The following is a 15569-nucleotide window of genomic DNA, read 5'->3' as shown; positions in this document are numbered from 1 at the left end:
GGGGTAGAGGAGCCAGGAGCACCAGGAGCACCGGGGGTAGAGGAGCCGGGAGCGCCAGGAGCGCCAGGAGCGCCAGGAGCACCAGGGCTAGATGAACCAGGTTGTCCGGGAGTGGAAGAGCCAGGAGTAGACGGAGTAGATCCGCCGGGCACGACAGGAACAACGGGCACAACGCCAGTGGGAGATCCAGGGACGGAAGGCACAGTAGTACCAGGAGCAACAGGTACCGGCTGGGTTCCACTGGGGATGCTGGTGGTGTTCAGGAAAGGTCCGGGCTTGGTGGTAGGAACAGTGCCGTTAGCGGGGATGGTGTGACTGGGGAAAGGAGCTGGGGGAAGTCCAGTGCCAATGATAGGAGCAGTGCCTTGGCTGGTGGTTGGCTTGATGGGAGCAGTGCCGTGGCTGGTAGTCGGCTTGATAGGAGCAGTTCCATGACTGGTGGTTGGCTTGATGGGAGCAGTGCCGTGGCTGGTAGTGGGCTTGATGGGAGCAGTGCCGTGGCTGGTAGTCGGCTTGATGGGAGCAGTGCCGTGGCTGGTAGTGGGCTTGATGGGAGCAGTGCCGTGGCTGGTGGTTGGCTTGACAGGAATGACAGTACCAGTGGGGTTGGGCTTAGGCTGGGGCTTCACGCCAGTGGGCACTGGCTCCTTGCCGGTGGGGACAATAGTCTTGCCCTCCTCCTCGCACCATGTGGTGGTCAAAGTAACGGTGTTGGTGAGAGTGATGGGCACCGTAAGAGTCTTGTTGCCAGAGACAACGACAGTGGTGGTTTCTGAAAGCTATATTAGACACGGCCTGCTTGAGAAAGTACGCGCGAGCATAACGAACCTGGGGTCTCAGTGGTCACATAGGTAGTAGTCTTGGTGATGGTACGGGGAGGGTCGGTGGTGAGTACAAGCTTCTTGGTAGTGGCTGGCTTCTTCTCGTCGGGCTGGAGGCTTCTTAGCATGTCAATCGGAATGGGTACGCGTTTGCATTAAGCTTACCTCTCCGCCACGCCCTTGGATGACACCGGCAAGGGCTGGGGCAGCCAAAGCCAGGAGTGCAATAGTTCCCTTGACCATTTCGAAGGTTGGAATTTTTTTTTGATGCGAAAGGCTCAAACAACACAGCTTTTGATATAAACGAGAGATGAAGAAGGAACAGCGAGTGGCTTCCGTACGGCACAAGGTGGAATAGAGAAGGAAGAAACGATCCGATGAAGCAGAATGTCTCGACCTTTAAATCTTCTCGACGAAGAGCCTGACGACTATGCACACGACAGTCGTCACTGACGATGGTGATAATGCCACAGTAGTATCCTTTGGTTAGCGAAGTACGGCGCAAGTGTTGTAAGGTTCAGGAGCAAAAGTAAAGCTCATCGATGCTAGCTCTGGTAGGCTACGAGACGCAGCTTGAGGCTAACCAAGCCATGGATGCGAAAGGGACCACCGATGTGATGCTGTGCGTCAAGCCAAAGGGTCTCTCAGATGGCGAGCTGTTGCGCGAATGTAACGTCTTGCTACATCTTCTTGGACAGAGGCCCACAGTACCCACGTCAGTGAGCCACGATCCTCGGACACGATGCTAGATGGCTGTACTTAGATAGGAAGTCAAGAGCAGTATTGTCGTCATGACTTTGCGCGAGTACTCCGGTTTTCAAATTGGGAAGCTGGAAACCCCCCGGCTATCACCGTGATCTATGCTAGTGCAAGCCAAACTAATCAAGCAAAGCGGAGACAAGCCTGCTGAGAAGGGAAGTGCTACCGGAATTTGCGTTCCATTATGGAGTATTGAGCCCTGAAAAGCGGAGTTAAGCTTGTAGAAATGCATGGATTGGCTCGCAAGGCTCTGTAGCTGACACATTCGAAAAAGCTTTGCAGGAATGTGGAGTCGCTCGAGGTCCGCCTGCCTGTAACGTTGCAGGTAAGTTTGTCGGGTCAAGGATCAGGGCAGGGACAGAAAGCAAGAAAGCAAATAAAGCACGGGCAGTACAGGCATATGCTCACGAAGTACATTAGGTAGCTGGTTTGAGCATTCTATCTGGACAATGTAGTCCATATGGCCTTATGACGAGATCCAGGTCATGGCATCATTAAGGAATGTCAATCGAACCCGAGATAGGTCGCTGTCACACAGTCGAATAGGCTATCTAAGAAAACTTCAAGGCCCATCGAGCTTCGAAAGATCTGGTGCCGTACTGTGGAGCGGCCGTTTTCGAAGCTGGCGAGAGAGTCGTTGAGATGAGAAGCCGGTAATGTTTCATTGGAGTGAGTGGATAATGTGGCTACCTAGGTAGTCGCTGTGAGAGCAATGTAAGACGTCATTGAAGCAAAGCTCGTTGAGCCACTTGACAGGAACCATGGCCGCAAGCGGCAATAGCAGATGGCAAGTGTTCCTGCAGGGGTGGTACCAGACAGAACTTGGCAAACATGATTGTGAAGCTCTGCAGGAGCCAACCTTAGTATACTTCGTACTTCGTACTTGGTCGCTTTCTCGGTGGGTCGGCGGTACCTTGCTGACTCATCGCCGTTTGCAGCAAGGTATCACGTGGAGATAAGCTCCCTTCAGCTCAGCTATCGTATCAGGGCTTAGGGCAAGCGGCACGTGGGAACGCGTCTTGGAGCGCGTTAATGGTTTTACTGTGCTGCGGTAGCTGAGAGATGGATGCAGTGAACAACAAGACAATCCACAACATCACCCCTATGATGCCTCACTCAGTGCCCTCGCAAGGCTCGTCAGCCGATCGCAAAGATGAGGACGTTCTACCAGACGCTCCGCCAGCGGAGAGCACCTCCGAAGATAAGACCGATGCACCCGACAATGCAGCAGCAGGCGTAAAATTAGAAGACCTGTTCAATGACGACGACGATGATGAAGAATACCCAGCTTCTAGCGCTCCAGTTGCTCAGAATCAGGACACGATGCAGACAGAGTAGGTTTCGCGCCGACACTCACCAAGGCATTCCGGTACTGATAGAAGTTACTCGTTCAGCGCCGTCCCTGCTCCCGGTCCAGAGGTAGACACAGACACCATGCTCGCATTCTACCAACGCCTCTTTCCATTCCGCTACCTGTTCCAATGGCTTAATCACGGAATTGTTCCTTCACCCGATTTCGGCAATCGCGAATTCGCCCTCACACTCCAGAACGACGCCTACCTCCGCTACCAATCATATGCAACGGCAGATCTGTGAGTACCACGGGATTGATGCACAAGTGCCATATCAGAACTCTGTTCTAACGGGTTGAAAGCTTCCGCAAGGATATCATCCGGATGAACCCGTCTCGATTCGAAATCGGACCTGTCTACAACACCAACCCCCGAGATCGCAAGACGCTCCGCGGCGGCCAGTTGAAGCCCATCTCCAAGGAACTCGTCTTCGATATTGATCTGACGGATTACGATGACATCCGCTCCTGCTGTACGAAAGCCAACATCTGCGGCAAATGCTGGGCATTTGTGACCATGGCGATCAAGGTCGTCGATACGGCCCTCCGCGACGACTTCGGCTTCGAGCACATCCTCTGGGTATACTCCGGTCGCCGCGGTGCGCACGCCTGGGTGTGCGACCCCCGCGCGCGCAGCCTGCCGGACGACCGACGCCGGGCCATCGCCGGGTACCTGGACGTGGTGCGGGGCGGCAACAGCAGCGGCAAGCGGGTGAACCTGAAGCGACCGCTGCACCCGCACATGGCGCGCAGCCTCGACATCCTGAAATCCCACTTCGCGCAGACGACGCTGGTCGACCAGGACACCTTCCTCGGCCCCGAGCAGGCGCAGCGCCTGCTGGCCCTCCTGCCGGACAAAGGGCTGAACGAGTCGCTGCGCAAGAAGTGGGAGTCCTCGCCCGACCGCACCAGCGCCAAGAAGTGGGCCGACATCGACGCCCTCGCCAAGACGGGCAAGAGCAGCACCCTGAACCCGACCACGCTCCGCGACGCCAAGCAGGACATCGTGCTGGAGTACACTTACCCCCGGCTGGACTCCGAGGTCAGCAAGAAGATGATCCACTTGCTCAAGAGCCCGTTCGTCATCCACCCGGGCACGGGCCGCGTGTGTGTCCCCATCGACGCCCGCAAGGCAGAGCAGTTCGACCCCCTCTCGGTGCCGACGGTGACGCAGCTGCTCGCCGAGATCGATGCGTGGGATGCGGAGCATCCGAGCACCAATGCCGGACTGGAGGCGGCCGAGGGCGAGGGTAGTATCGCGGACTCGGACGCGAGGGGAAGCCGCAGAGTACAGGATTATGAGAAGACGAGCCTGAAACCATACATCGACTACTTCCGCTCCTTCATCGCCGGTCTTCTCAAGGAAGAGCGTGGTGGCAAACGGGAACGGAATGAGGACGTTGAGGAGACAAAGCCTGAGAGTATGGAGTTCTAGGCTTCTGAGTTTCGCCTCCTAGGTGAATGGCGGTCTTTATGGTTTTAATTCTCTCAAGCCCTAGCCTGGGTAGCATTATTTTTGGGTATAATCTTGGAGCAATTTGGGAGTATGTCCTTTGAAAGTGAATATTTCAGGCGTTCGAAGAAGGGTCACGGGGCCTTTCCCCTGTGTTTTGTGTAAATATTGTGATGGTTCTTACTCTTCTATTCATTTCCGACTGCAGACTGAGCTCAATAAGTGGTTATGAGAATCAATACGAATCAACATGAGCCATGTTTCCAGTCAAAATTACATTTTTTTGTGAAATTCGATTCTATGTTGTTACATTGTAGGACTGTCAGACGAACAGCACTACCTCATTATTGACCATAAAGCCTGCTTTGGAGAAGACAGGAGTGACAGATGATATAGTTGCGAAACTCAAAACGCATCATTCAATAGCATGCCGTGCAGGAATCGGGAAGAAGAACGTCCGTGTCCGCCTGATCTAAGCAGAAACGAAGTTCTTGACATCTGAACAGAGGTTTAGCAAATGCTTATAGGGAAGTAATATCGGTGGGTCACGTACTCTCGAGCCAGCGGACGTACTCCTTCTGCTCCTTGACCTGGATGTAGTCGGGGATCATGGTGGCAAGCTCGGCGTTGATGCCTCTCACGTCAAGGTAGCGGTCAATGAAGTTCTGAAGCTCCTCGTCGAGGTTCTCGAAAGGAGGACCGGCGTACAGGCTCTGTCTGGCCCAGTCCTTCTCGGCGGTCTGGGCAAGAGCCAGATCGGGCTTGTTGAAGTAGGAGACCTCCTCAACCTGGAACACGCCATCGGTGCACATGGTCTGGATCAGGAGAGCGCCGCTGCCTGGCTTCTCAATGGTGATGTTGACACGAGCGGGGAAGCCGGGCTCAAGATCGTCGATGCCGACCTCGTCGCGGTCGGAGGGAGCGATACGGTCCTCGGGAAGCTGGGAGATGCCTGCGCGACCTTGGTTAGCAGGCTGGTGGCTTCCGAAGTCGTTGGCGTCCATCAGACCATCAGCGGAGAAATCCTCCTGCTCGCTCAGGTTTTCGAGGTCTGCAACGGTGAAAGTAAGGCGGATCCTATAGAGAAGTACAAACGATTAGAATAATTGTTAAAGAGGAAAACGCGGGCACAAGCTTCCTTACTCTTCCTTGCCGAACTTCTTGGTCAAAGTGACTTCCTGCTCGCCGGGAATATCCTTGACCTGGAAAAAACCATGATGTGTGAGCTAATGCAGTCAGAACAACGATTGTCCGAAAGCACGTACCTCCCAAGAGTTGTTTTGCAGAACATACTGGATGTTCTGAACGGAGCCATCCAGGTCCTCAAGGCCGGAGGCCTTCTCGTGCTTGAGCTCATCCTCAAGCTTGGCAACAAGCTCGACGTCACCTATTATGCTCGTACAACAGGTAGTCAGTTTTGTGCGCCATAAAAAGTCATCTGCAGTCCATGACCGAAGCTTCCAATGCTTGAACGGGACAGGAATTTGGATACAAGGTGATGGGTAGAAGCCCGAAAAACATGAGAGAAAAAATGGAATCGATGCGCTCGAATGGGAGGCTGCAGATTACAATATTTCATCCCGGGAAAATTCTCTTACCCTCGCCGGGGGCCTGCTTGAAAGCCCGGGAGGTCGAAAAAGCAGCATAGGCAGGCTTGGTGATCTGCTTCAAGGTGAAAGCATTCTGAGAAACAGCGACAACAGGTCTGGAGACAGTTGCGCGGGTGGAAACTGCGAGAGAACGCGCAATGGAGCGGGGGGCGGAGCGAGTAAGAGTGCGAAGGGACATCATCTTGAAGATAGTGGATGGATGGTAGATGGATTGAAGCTGAAAGTCAAATGGGAAAAATGAATGGGGTGGGATGATGGTAGGAATGCGGAAGAGGCAAAGTGATGATGTGAACAAGAGGAGCCTGGAGTCTCAGGCATCTCCACTTTCCAAAGCTCTTCCCGTGCCAAGACCTGGAGCTCCATCCATGAAAGTACAGCACAGTGCGTACTTCATTTACTGGTGATTCAAGAAAAACCATATGATATGATATGTGTGTACATGTGAATTATATGCAATCATAACGCCATAGTCCCATGAGATTCCCGCGACAAAGCACCCAACTTTTTGCAATTCGGAACACAGAAGACGAACAAAATCTTTCAAGACATTCCCTTGGGGGGAAATACTGAAGGCTGCTTGCCTCCATCCTTAGTGATCCGGATGAACTTCATCGTGCTCAAGCCAGACCAATCGCCATTCCAAGCCCTAAGCGAGTTGATCACACCCTGCTCACTGAGGTCAGGCAACCAAAATCCCGTCTTAAACTCCTTGTTCTCGACATCGGTTCGCTGCAGCAGCGCTTCTTCCCGCTTGCTTGGGGGTCTGCCTTTCCGTCTCTCGCTCTGTAACTGCTCGATCTCGGGCACACTACGGTTGATATACCTGGTTTGTACGTGAGCATTCAAAGCGCACGAAGCTATGATTGGCCCTTGCGCCGCCGGCACATACCTCACCACGATATCCTTCATCTCGTCTTCCGACATGGGTGTCGCATCCTCGGGCAGGGTCTCGTAGAAGTATGCAATGCGGTCGACTGTGTATCATGGGATCAATCAATGAAAAGTCCTTGGAGCGAGACAAGAGTGGCGCAGTGCTAGGCCCTCACCATAGGTTTGTCTGCCCCGCGACATATTGGCGGACACTCGAGCGACTCGGTCATCTCTAGCGGTGGCGCGGCGTAATCTTCTGGCATCTCTGCTGAACTCGTGAAGAGCCTCAACCGCTCCTCTCTTCTTCGCAATGTGCTTGTGTACTTTCTGTAGCGTCTTCGGCATGGTGACGTTTTGTTTCTCCTGTCTGATTTTAAATTGTTGCAATGTCGTCCAGTTTATCAGCGATTTTTTTCCCCTCGGCGAATTTCTTTTTTTTTCGGCGGGCAGAATGCAATGGCGGTGAGGAAGGGTACTCAGGCCGCTCACATGAAACCAATCAGAACATGAGATGGCTTCCCTCGCCCCATCGCGTTCCTGGCGCGTCGGAGGGGATGAAGATCAAGCATTCCAACCTCGTTGTCTAGGTCATTGTCGTTTGCTGGTCGCTTAGGGGTGGGACGTCTTTTTCCATCATTTGATTAGGAGCCTTCCCATGGTCCTCGCCCTCATCATCTGGCTTGACCCCTGAGCACCTACAGCCGGAGCAGATCTCTGTCTTGGCGGTGCCGGTATAGAGAGCGCGGCCTGCCATCTCGTCAATAGGGTACTGACAATGGGAATTAAAGGTGACCCTTGTCTTTGCGAAAGCGCTTGGGAGTCGTCTCTAACTATTCGTGTTCCTTCTAGGCCTTCATGTTCTTCTTAAATCAATCCAGAAACCATGTCACCTGAAAAGTTATAGTGGGCAGACTTTGGGAGTCGATGCCTACGGATGGCTACATCGTGGTACGGTCGCATGCGCCGTGGATTTGGTCTTGGACAAGCCCACACGAAAGTACGTACCTGTAGGCTTGCCATCTGACTGCTTTCCGCTAACATACATAAAAGACACATTGACTTTGTTCTTAATCGGGTTCGCATGCTTATCTACTTTGGAGTGACGCCATACCTTGTATTCGACGGAGATAATCTTCCTAGCAAAGCTGGCACTGAAGATCGACGCCAGAAAAGGCGACATGACGGCAAGTCACTTGGGATGGAATTGCTCCGAAAAGGCCGCACGAAGGAAGCCTACCAGGAACTACAGAAGGCGGTCGACGTGACTCCTCTGATGGCGCGTGAGTTGATCGAAGAACTGAAGCAAATGAATGTGCAGTATGTGGTAGCTCCGTACGAGGCCGATGCACAGTTGGTATACTTGGAGCAGCAGGGTATCGTTCATGGCATTATCTCAGAGGACTCCGACTTGCTTGTGTTTGGCGCCAAGCGCCTGCTGTCCAAGCTTGATCAACATGGTGACTGCATCGAGATCAATCGGGCGGACTTCGGGGCTTGTCGGGACGTCAGCCTGATAGGATGGTCGGATGATGACTTTCGAAGCATGTGCATTCTCGCCGGTTGCGACTATTTAGCCAATATTCCACGGATGGGTCTGAAGACGGCTCATCAAAGCATACGGAGGTACAAAAATGTCGACAAAGCCGTGCGGATGCTCCAGTTTGACGGCCAGTATCACGTTCCTGCGGATTACTTGAAGAGTTTCAAGGAAGCGGAGCTTACTTTCCTCTATCAGCGAGTCTATTGCCCCAAGGCCGAAAAGCTGGTGACGCTCACAACACCTGAAAGTGATGTCAATCTAGAAGAGTTGACCTTCATCGGCGGTGATGTGGAGCCTGAGGTTGCGGTGGGAGTGGCTCGGGGGGACCTGGATCCAGCGACCAAGCAACCTCTGGTATTGAAGCCGCCAGCTGCAGCGAAGTCTACCGAGAAACGACTCACAAGCACTTTCCAACGTCGACAAACACTTGGATCAGCGGCCGAGTTGAAGCCCAACAAACCCATCAATTCTTTCTTCACTCCAAGACGTACGCCGTTAGCTGAACTCGATCCGAATAGCCTCACGCCGTCCCCAAGCCAGCAACGGCTCCTCGAGCGTCACGCTAATACTTCCTGGGAGAGTACTTCCGTTCCGACGCAGCCAACCCTGATGAGGTCAGCCTCCTCTGCTACGTTGTCGAGCAGATTCTCCAGTCCCTTGATGAGAAGTGTCGAGCGGGACTCTTTTAATCCTCACGCCTTGAGGCTGTCTGCTCTGCAACCCTCTAAGCGACAGCGCCTCTGTTCAGATATAGATGAGGGACAGTTGCCAAGCGCATCTACTTGTCGCAGTCGATTCTTTACAAACAGTACTGATGAGTCTAGCCCGAGCGGACTCAAGATCAATCGAACTAAGAAGGCTCGGAAACACTCTCTGGACGTCTTCTCGGATGATTCTGTAGAGGATATGATGTCTCAGATTCCGGATCCTGCCGAGACACCTGCGAAAGCTAAGAGCGATGAGCACCAAGAAACGGGGCCAAGTCAACCCCTCGACGCATCAGATGTGCCCCCGCAATCCACGAAAGCTGATGCCGAGGATCACCTGGATCACAGGTTGGAGCAGAAGCAAGAAGTGCCGTCGGATTCCATTCAACTTACTGAGAGCAACCCCAGGGCTGTCAGTCTGGAGTCCAATCCGGAGGAGTTCCAGAAAGTTCTCGACTATCACATCGAGAAGCAAAACTCAGGGCTGCTTTCGAGGTTTGCATTCCAGCGGAGAGGCAGCAGCGTTCGCTCGGAGAGTGTCACTCGGACAGAACCCAATGCACGGCCCATGCCAGTTATCTCCTTCTCAAAAGCGAAAGCACCAATGGACCTGAGAAGCGGAAGTCCACGGACGCCGCCTAGACGTGGACGGACAACGCCCTTGCAACGACTGGGGCAAAGTGCCCTGGCTAGGTCTCGATCTCTTAACCATCTTTCATCCTCTCTCGCCGCATTTCGGGCATCAAAAGTCTCGCTTACTCCATCTGAGCCCAACAATAGCAGTCTCGGTAGCACCCAGAATCTCATGCCGACCTGCCATGGGAGTGAAGACATGATCATTCCGGATAGTGAAGACGATGAAGAAGACGATCTGGAAGAACCCGACGCTAATGCGAATGGAGGCTTGCAGACCCCAGTCGCTATTGATCTCAAGCGTTTCTCCTTTGTAGGTTGAGACAAACTCTTGGAGTGCTTGGGGGACAATCGACTTATCATTATCATTATAGGAGTTCTTGGGAGCATTGTTAGTTTTGTGTATCATGGCATTGGGTGGGTGATTTGACATACAGTACAGTACAGTACATGACCGAGAGGTGCTTGGCCGTATAAATAATAGGATCTACATGGGATTGACCGTATACCCCTTAGTTGCAAAGCATCTGGCCAGACTATGACATAAGTTGGTGTTTGGGTGTGCTTAGTTCCATGGAAAAGTTGGAGGCTGGGGGGGAGTGGGCACGTGCCGATAAGATGATCGGGGGGCTTAGCGCGATCAGTGGAGTTCACGGCGGATCCAATGGAGTGAAATGACGGCGGGCGGTGTGGACTGGTTACCGGGGAACAGACGCGGTAAACAAACGGGAAGTGGCAGGCAGTGGCCCAGCCTCCCGCTTTTGGCCCTTCTTCGGGCTGAAGTAGAGCATTACCTAGTTATTGTATGAGTGCTCCGAAAAGCACTCCACACTATCTTCCCAGCCTCCTCATTATTATCCCACCCTTTCCAATCCAGCTTCATTGACTGTTCTGGCGCGTCAAGGCACAATTCTGTCGGGTGGACTGAACCTTGGAAACCTGCTCCAGCTGAGATCTTACTCTCCCCCCTTCCTCTCTCCTGCCTGCACTCTCCTTTCCCCATTCCCTTGCCCTCCGCTTGCCTGTTTTTGGCAGATATCCAGTCCCTCCACTCGAAGCCCACCCAGCCCAGTTGGTGACTCTCTTTGTACAATTCTAACCACCATTATCCACTATTCAGGGCTCTCCGTGGGACTTGCCAGTCATACATTCTTTGGATCTCGATCTTGATAACGGTTCCGGCCCGTTGTCGCATTGCAACTCCTGTGCTCAACATTCCGGACAATCGCTGCATATCTCTCAGACATTGACGTATTCCCTCAGCGCCGGGAGCACGAGTATCGACATCAACACAAAAAGCTCCACTTCTCTCAAAGGAGGAGAGCTTCTCATCATACTTGATCTGTCAGTTGGGTGGTAGTGTCAAAGAGGTGCGCAGCAACCGGCGCAGACTCCTTCTCGGGGTTCCGAGAAGTGAGTCTTGGATCAGAGACACGGGGAGACAACACCTGGACAACCCAAGATGCCTAAAATCGGTGACCGGCTAGCCCGTACGTATTTCGGTTCTCGCTTCGAAAACATGCATGAGAATATTGACGCTTGACCCTGCAGGGCTGCTACCAATGATCGGTTACCACCACGTGCTGATGATTATCATTGCTGTCGCCATCATCCTTCTATGTCAGTAATTTTCCGGTCACCCATGCTCTGGAATGCGACTAACGTTGATCAGCCCTACTATTGGCAGGATGCTCATCGTCCTCACCCCAGATCCCTAGCATATTCCTGATATCACTATACTACGAACGATACTCACCGACATTCAACCTGGCGCAGGTAGATCCTGGCGTGGTTACAGCAACGGCGAACATTGTAGGAGGAGCCGAAATGGAAGTCCGTGTGGGCTACTTCGGTATTTGCGTGCAGCCAGATGCGGGATCATATATCTGCAATGCCAATGCGACCGCCTTGGCCGAGATTGTCACGGTCGATCAAGACCCTCTGAACCTGATCTGGGTTGCGTCAACGTTCAAAGATGCTGTTGTGTTTCCGTACCTACTGTACGTTCTCCCTTAGGCTTTCGTCTCGTGTGTGTCTTGCTAACTCGCGGTAGCATTATCGCCGTCATCCTCGCCTTCTTCTGTTTTATCCTGCTGGCTACCTTCCCCGGATGGCACGACGAGCTCGATGCTAGTGGTTCCGAAGTTGAAGCCAAGCCGTTTCCTTCGCGACCTGTCTCGCAAGCCGCCCTGGCTCTCATCTTCGTCGCATCGGTCTTCGTCCTCGTCTCCGTTCTCTGGCAACATACCGCATCCGTCGCCGCGAGCACCATCGCTCAGGACATGGGCAATGGTAGCGTGAAGAGTGGTGTTGGCACCTCTGCCATGGTGCTGGGCTGGTTTGGATTCGGTCTCATGGTGGTCGTGACGATAGGTCTTCTCGTCATGATTCTCAGCATCAGCCTCATCAGACAATTGACGGACGAAGCATAGTCGCGTTGACATGCCAACTTGAACCCTCATCAATTTTTTTTTATTGCACTTTGATTCCCCACTCTGATTTTCAACGCTACGCATTCCCCCTTCATTCAACTCCCTCGTCTTCATGCGATCACCACGCCCCAGAGACGGCATATACAACGAGCAGCACGTGAATAATGATGCATATTGAGATTTGGAACATGGGCTTTTTCTCTCTAGTTTTTTATACGAGTTTATGGACACGGACATTTGGAAAGGGAATACGAGTTACGGTTACGGTTTTTCATTTTGTTTGTTTAAAGAAGTCATCACGAAGAAGAAAAATGCCTAATGAACAATATGCGGCCAACAACAGATCAAGTCGGCCGTTCAGTCTCCTTGAGCTTAGCTTAGCTCACCTCATTCGAAACAATCAATCCACTAGAAAATTTCTGTTTCGTCCGCTTTCTCTCCTCCTACCCTCTATAACCTTCCTCCGGCGGGAAAGATCTTGTTGGCCGCGATGCTTGTGTTCGCTTTGTCGTTGGCCTTGTATAGAACACTTGTTCAGGTTGCTTCACGTTATCTTGTGGCTGCGGAGGGGACACTGGGTGGATTTGGGTTGTGAATAGTTTTGTTATTGTCTTGTCTTCTAGATTATGAATTTGATGTGGGATCTTTGTGTTTACTGCTAATGAGAGTCGATCTGCGTGAAGAAATCCAATGGATAGTTGCGGGACGTCACATGCATTATCCTCACAATCTTCCAGGTCTGTATCATTGACTGCAAAATCGAGCAACTCATGCTCTGTCCAGTAGAGCAACATTTACGATTAAGAACCTTTAGATCTAGATCTCTGTGAGATCTCAACTGCACCAAGAACCGGTCAGGGATATAGAGGAATAGGTGGACAATCACATGACATGGTATTGTGATCAACAGCGTCTACTGTGTAGTTTGCTTGCGTACTATTAAAGAGGACAAAACATCCTCTCGTCGTGAGGCAGGCAACGAACAAATCGCGACGACGATGACCCGGGCCGGATGGGTTACGCAAGTAATAGAGCCGCCCCCGGCTATTGTTCCTTTGGTTTAGTAGTTCATCACCGGCGGCCCACCGCCTGGTCCGGGCTTTTCCTCATAATTATTCCCTTCATACCCACCGCCGTAATCGTCTAGGGACCGGTACCCCGGCGGACCATTGTCACGGCCTCCGCTACCGCCACCACCACCACCACCACCACCACGGCCTCGACCACCACCGCCGCCACCACCACCACGGTTGCCGCCGCGGTTCTGATGGTGGCCGCCGCCGCCGCCCCTGCCTCGCCCTGCCGCACCGCCGCGGCCGCGGCCGCGGAATGCGTTCCCGCGACGCGAGGGTCCACTGTCATCATGGTGATGGCGATTCCCTCCGTTGCGCATGGTATTCGGGTGCGGCTGTCTTCCGTGGGGGTGGTGGGGGTGGTGGTGGTGGTGGGATGCAGAAGCAGCGGCGCCATCATACGTTGCGGGCTGCTGCTCCGCGTGCGGCGGATAGAGGATCTCCTCGTTGCGTTCCTGCTGGTGCCGTCTTTTGTTATTCTTGTTGAGGAACTGGCTCTCCCACTCGCCCTCGTTGGGGTTCTCCTCCTCGACGCGCAGGACCACCTTCTCGCCGACGACGGTCTCGACGATGAGGGCCTTGTCGGCGGGGACGGGGTGCCAGTTCTGGATCTTGCCGGCGTCGATGGGGCGCGCGCCCTTGCGCACCGCCAGCACCACGACAGGCTGCGGGTTCTCCGTGTAGTACTTCTCGGTGGCGGGGACGGGCGCCATGCGCGCGGCCCAGACCCGGTTCTCGAAGCAGGCCGTGCCTGTGATCTGCCAGCTCAGCTTCTTGCCGATGCCGCCGACCTTGTCCAGGATCGACCGCGGGGCGGGGCGGGGCGTGATCAGGATGCTGTTGGCCATGTACTTCAGGTCGTTGGAGTCCGCGAGCCCGTAGGGGAGCATGGGGGTTAGTACTTCGCGGATCAACCGGCTCGAGTCGGCGTTCGAGATCAGGTAGCCCGTGTAGAAGATGGTGCGCTTGATGCGCAGTCGACCGTACGGCGACTTGGCCTTGTTTAGTGACGGGTTGCGGGTGGTGAGGTTGTGAGAGTTGATCATGCGCTGCACTTCGGCGGCTTCCCAGACGGGGTCAAGATACATGGATCCTTCGGCGACCTGGATTACTTCCGAGGTGATCGGCTTTCTCGGGCTGGGGCCCTGCGCAGGCTGGAACTTGCGGTTCAGCTGCTCGAAGTAGTCCCGGAAGCCTTTGGCACTGGCAGAAAGGTCAGACGTTCCGGCAATATGAACGAAAAAAGAAAGAAAAAAAGACGTACTGCTTCGGGCGATCCTCATAGATGCGAAGATCTTCAGCCTGCTCGTAAGTGAGGATAAGGTCTTCCAGGAAGGTCTGCTTGAATTCCATCGTGGTCGCGAAGCGCTGATTCCTCGGGCCAACTTCCGGCTTGAGGCATATCAAATCAAACTCCAGCTTCTTGCTGTTCACCATTCGTTTGATGATCTCCGAGAATCCACTTTCACTGCGACCCGTTAGAAGCACCGTCAGGGCATCTTTCTGCTCCATGCTCAATTTCACGAGTTGCACCTAGGGGGGAACGTATCAGCCAATTGCTGTTAATTCACTTATAGGTCATTGTAATGTAATGGAAGGCCACACAATCTGTTCGTTCCACCACCCCTCCCAAGCGCGCGGTTCCTCCTTCTCGATCCCTTCTCCGGTAGCCGACAGGAGGTTCGGGTCATGCCACCAACCGCCGTTCGCGAAGCTCTCATAAGCCTGAAGGAACCCGATCGTCGGACCGTTCCAGAGTTGCGGATTCGGAAGTGGGCTTAGAAATACTGGAAAGCATTAGAATGCGCGGGCGAATCAGACGGAGGTCGCAGGGCGACGGAGTGCATCCTTACATGTGTTGTCGAAGTCGTATACGTGAATAGACCTGACCTGCGGTACTGCTGTAGCGCAAGAACAGTTGTGATTATCAGCCACCCACAGCGCTATCATATTGTGGAAGCGAGATGCTCACCTGGTAGTTCTTTGTTGGTGATGGACCAGCGTCTTAGACTGGTGATGGTGCGCGCGGGCGCGCTCTGAGTGTGATTTCTCATTTTGGAAGCGTTCTCTGCGACTACGGACCTTGCAGATCTCATTACCTTCAGCATTAGTGAGTTGCGACAGACATTCGAGGGTTCACATAGGCAAGCAAAGATTCATATGTTCACAGCTACTGTGAGTCAATGTGAGGTTTCACCGCGGAGATTTCGCCGCACATCACGGAAGGCCGCCGCAAAGAGCGCGCTTGGCCCGCCTCCCTCTCCTTGTGGCGGGCAGTTTCGATGACTTCGGCAGGCGGTCTGGACTCGATCGGCTGCAG

General features: G+C 53.5%; 8 protein-coding genes across 8 annotated transcripts in view; 4 read left to right on the top strand and 4 right to left on the bottom strand.

The window, feature by feature from the left end:
- The window catches only part of cspA (putative cell surface protein), a 1859-nt gene extending 508 nt beyond the window's left edge, over window positions 1-1351 (bottom strand). Inside the window, exons 1-3 of the mRNA XM_040950608.1 lie at window positions 987-1351; window positions 829-931; window positions 1-772 (exon numbers count right to left, since the gene is read on the bottom strand). The exon at window positions 1-772 is cut by the window's left edge and continues 508 nt beyond it. Of these exons, the coding sequence (XP_040802682.1) occupies window positions 1-772; window positions 829-931; window positions 987-1064 (953 nt within the window). The 5' untranslated portion in view covers window positions 1065-1351. The remainder of the gene's footprint in view (window positions 773-828; window positions 932-986) is intronic.
- Window positions 1352-3237: 1886 nt separating this feature from the next.
- BO72DRAFT_446885 (DNA primase subunit PRI1) lies at window positions 3238-4641 on the top strand. Its single transcript, XM_040944403.1, has one exon. It carries the CDS (start codon window positions 3257-3259, stop codon window positions 4364-4366), a length of 1110 nt encoding a protein of 369 aa, XP_040802681.1. The 5' UTR covers window positions 3238-3256; the 3' UTR covers window positions 4367-4641.
- Window positions 4642-4647: 6 nt separating this feature from the next.
- BO72DRAFT_476544 (MAM33 family protein) lies at window positions 4648-6266 on the bottom strand. The gene is made up of 5 exons (XM_040947391.1): window positions 5983-6266; window positions 5650-5771; window positions 5528-5586; window positions 4938-5461; window positions 4648-4882 (listed from the first exon to the last, which is right to left on the bottom strand). Exons 1-5 carry the CDS (start codon window positions 6173-6175, stop codon window positions 4857-4859), a joined length of 924 nt encoding a protein of 307 aa, XP_040802680.1. The 5' UTR covers window positions 6176-6266; the 3' UTR covers window positions 4648-4856.
- Window positions 6267-6423: 157 nt separating this feature from the next.
- On the bottom strand, window positions 6424-7256 carry BO72DRAFT_446884 (translation machinery-associated protein 16). The gene is made up of 3 exons (XM_040944402.1): window positions 7041-7256; window positions 6884-6968; window positions 6424-6817 (listed from the first exon to the last, which is right to left on the bottom strand). The coding sequence occupies exons 1-3, from the start codon at window positions 7207-7209 to the stop codon at window positions 6535-6537; spliced, it is 537 nt and encodes a 178-aa protein (XP_040802679.1). The 5' UTR covers window positions 7210-7256; the 3' UTR covers window positions 6424-6534.
- Window positions 7257-7410: 154 nt separating this feature from the next.
- On the top strand, window positions 7411-10247 carry BO72DRAFT_526652 (putative exonuclease). Its single transcript, XM_040950054.1, has 3 exons — window positions 7411-7652; window positions 7714-7861; window positions 7915-10247. The coding sequence occupies exons 1-3, from the start codon at window positions 7640-7642 to the stop codon at window positions 10064-10066; spliced, it is 2313 nt and encodes a 770-aa protein (XP_040802678.1). The 5' UTR covers window positions 7411-7639; the 3' UTR covers window positions 10067-10247.
- Window positions 10248-10977: 730 nt separating this feature from the next.
- On the top strand, window positions 10978-12258 carry BO72DRAFT_67680 (Fig1 domain-containing protein). The gene is made up of 4 exons (XM_040950606.1): window positions 10978-11234; window positions 11296-11364; window positions 11417-11744; window positions 11798-12258. Exons 1-4 carry the CDS (start codon window positions 11207-11209, stop codon window positions 12174-12176), a joined length of 804 nt encoding a protein of 267 aa, XP_040802677.1. The 5' UTR covers window positions 10978-11206; the 3' UTR covers window positions 12177-12258.
- BO72DRAFT_67681 (uncharacterized protein) lies at window positions 12259-12841 on the top strand. The gene has a single exon (XM_040950607.1). It carries the CDS (start codon window positions 12341-12343, stop codon window positions 12773-12775), a length of 435 nt encoding a protein of 144 aa, XP_040802676.1. The 5' UTR covers window positions 12259-12340; the 3' UTR covers window positions 12776-12841.
- A 395-nt stretch (window positions 12842-13236) lies between these two features.
- Window positions 13237-15303, bottom strand: BO72DRAFT_494985 (rRNA 2'-O-methyltransferase fibrillarin-like protein; the record flags this gene model as incomplete). Its single annotated transcript, XM_040948513.1, has 5 exons — window positions 13237-14452; window positions 14514-14782; window positions 14855-15036; window positions 15103-15150; window positions 15222-15303. 5 exons carry the CDS (start codon window positions 15301-15303, stop codon window positions 13237-13239), a joined length of 1797 nt encoding a protein of 598 aa, XP_040802675.1.
- Window positions 15304-15569: the final 266 nt, after the last annotated feature.

This window comes from Aspergillus fijiensis (genome assembly GCF_003184825.1).
Source record: "Aspergillus fijiensis CBS 313.89 unplaced genomic scaffold BO72scaffold_16, whole genome shotgun sequence".
NCBI classification, from domain to species: domain Eukaryota; kingdom Fungi; phylum Ascomycota; class Eurotiomycetes; order Eurotiales; family Aspergillaceae; genus Aspergillus; species Aspergillus fijiensis.
Note: the sequence above shows the minus strand (reverse complement) of the source record. Positions and strands in the feature narration are given on the sequence as shown.

Coding starts and splice junctions, on each gene's coding strand:
- BO72DRAFT_446884 (XM_040944402.1), bottom strand. CDS start 7,209: ATGCCGAAGACGCTACAGAAAGTACACAAGCACATTGCGAAGAAGAGA. Junction 6,969..7,040: donor GCGGGGCAGACAAACCTATG/GTGAGGGCCTAG, acceptor CATGATACACAG/TCGACCGCATTGCATACTTC. Junction 6,818..6,883: donor ATGAAGGATATCGTGGTGAG/GTATGTGCCGGC, acceptor CGTACAAACCAG/GTATATCAACCGTAGTGTGC.
- BO72DRAFT_526652 (XM_040950054.1), top strand. Junction 7,862..7,914: donor TTGGACAAGCCCACACGAAA/GTACGTACCTGT, acceptor CATACATAAAAG/ACACATTGACTTTGTTCTTA.
- BO72DRAFT_67680 (XM_040950606.1), top strand. CDS start 11,207: ATGCCTAAAATCGGTGACCGGCTAGCCC. Junction 11,235..11,295: donor AATCGGTGACCGGCTAGCCC/GTACGTATTTCG, acceptor TTGACCCTGCAG/GGCTGCTACCAATGATCGGT. Junction 11,365..11,416: donor TGTCGCCATCATCCTTCTAT/GTCAGTAATTTT, acceptor AACGTTGATCAG/CCCTACTATTGGCAGGATGC.
- BO72DRAFT_67681 (XM_040950607.1), top strand. CDS start 12,341: ATGATGCATATTGAGATTTGGAACATGGGCTTTTTCTCTCTAGTTTTT.
- BO72DRAFT_476544 (XM_040947391.1), bottom strand. CDS start 6,175: ATGATGTCCCTTCGCACTCTTACTCGCTCCGCCCCCCGCTCCATTGCG. Junction 5,587..5,649: donor TGCAAAACAACTCTTGGGAG/GTACGTGCTTTC, acceptor GGTTTTTTCCAG/GTCAAGGATATTCCCGGCGA. Junction 4,883..4,937: donor GTACGTCCGCTGGCTCGAGA/GTACGTGACCCA, acceptor ACCTCTGTTCAG/ATGTCAAGAACTTCGTTTCT.
- BO72DRAFT_446885 (XM_040944403.1), top strand. CDS start 3,257: ATGAACCCGTCTCGATTCGAAATCGGACCTGTCTACAACACCAACCCC.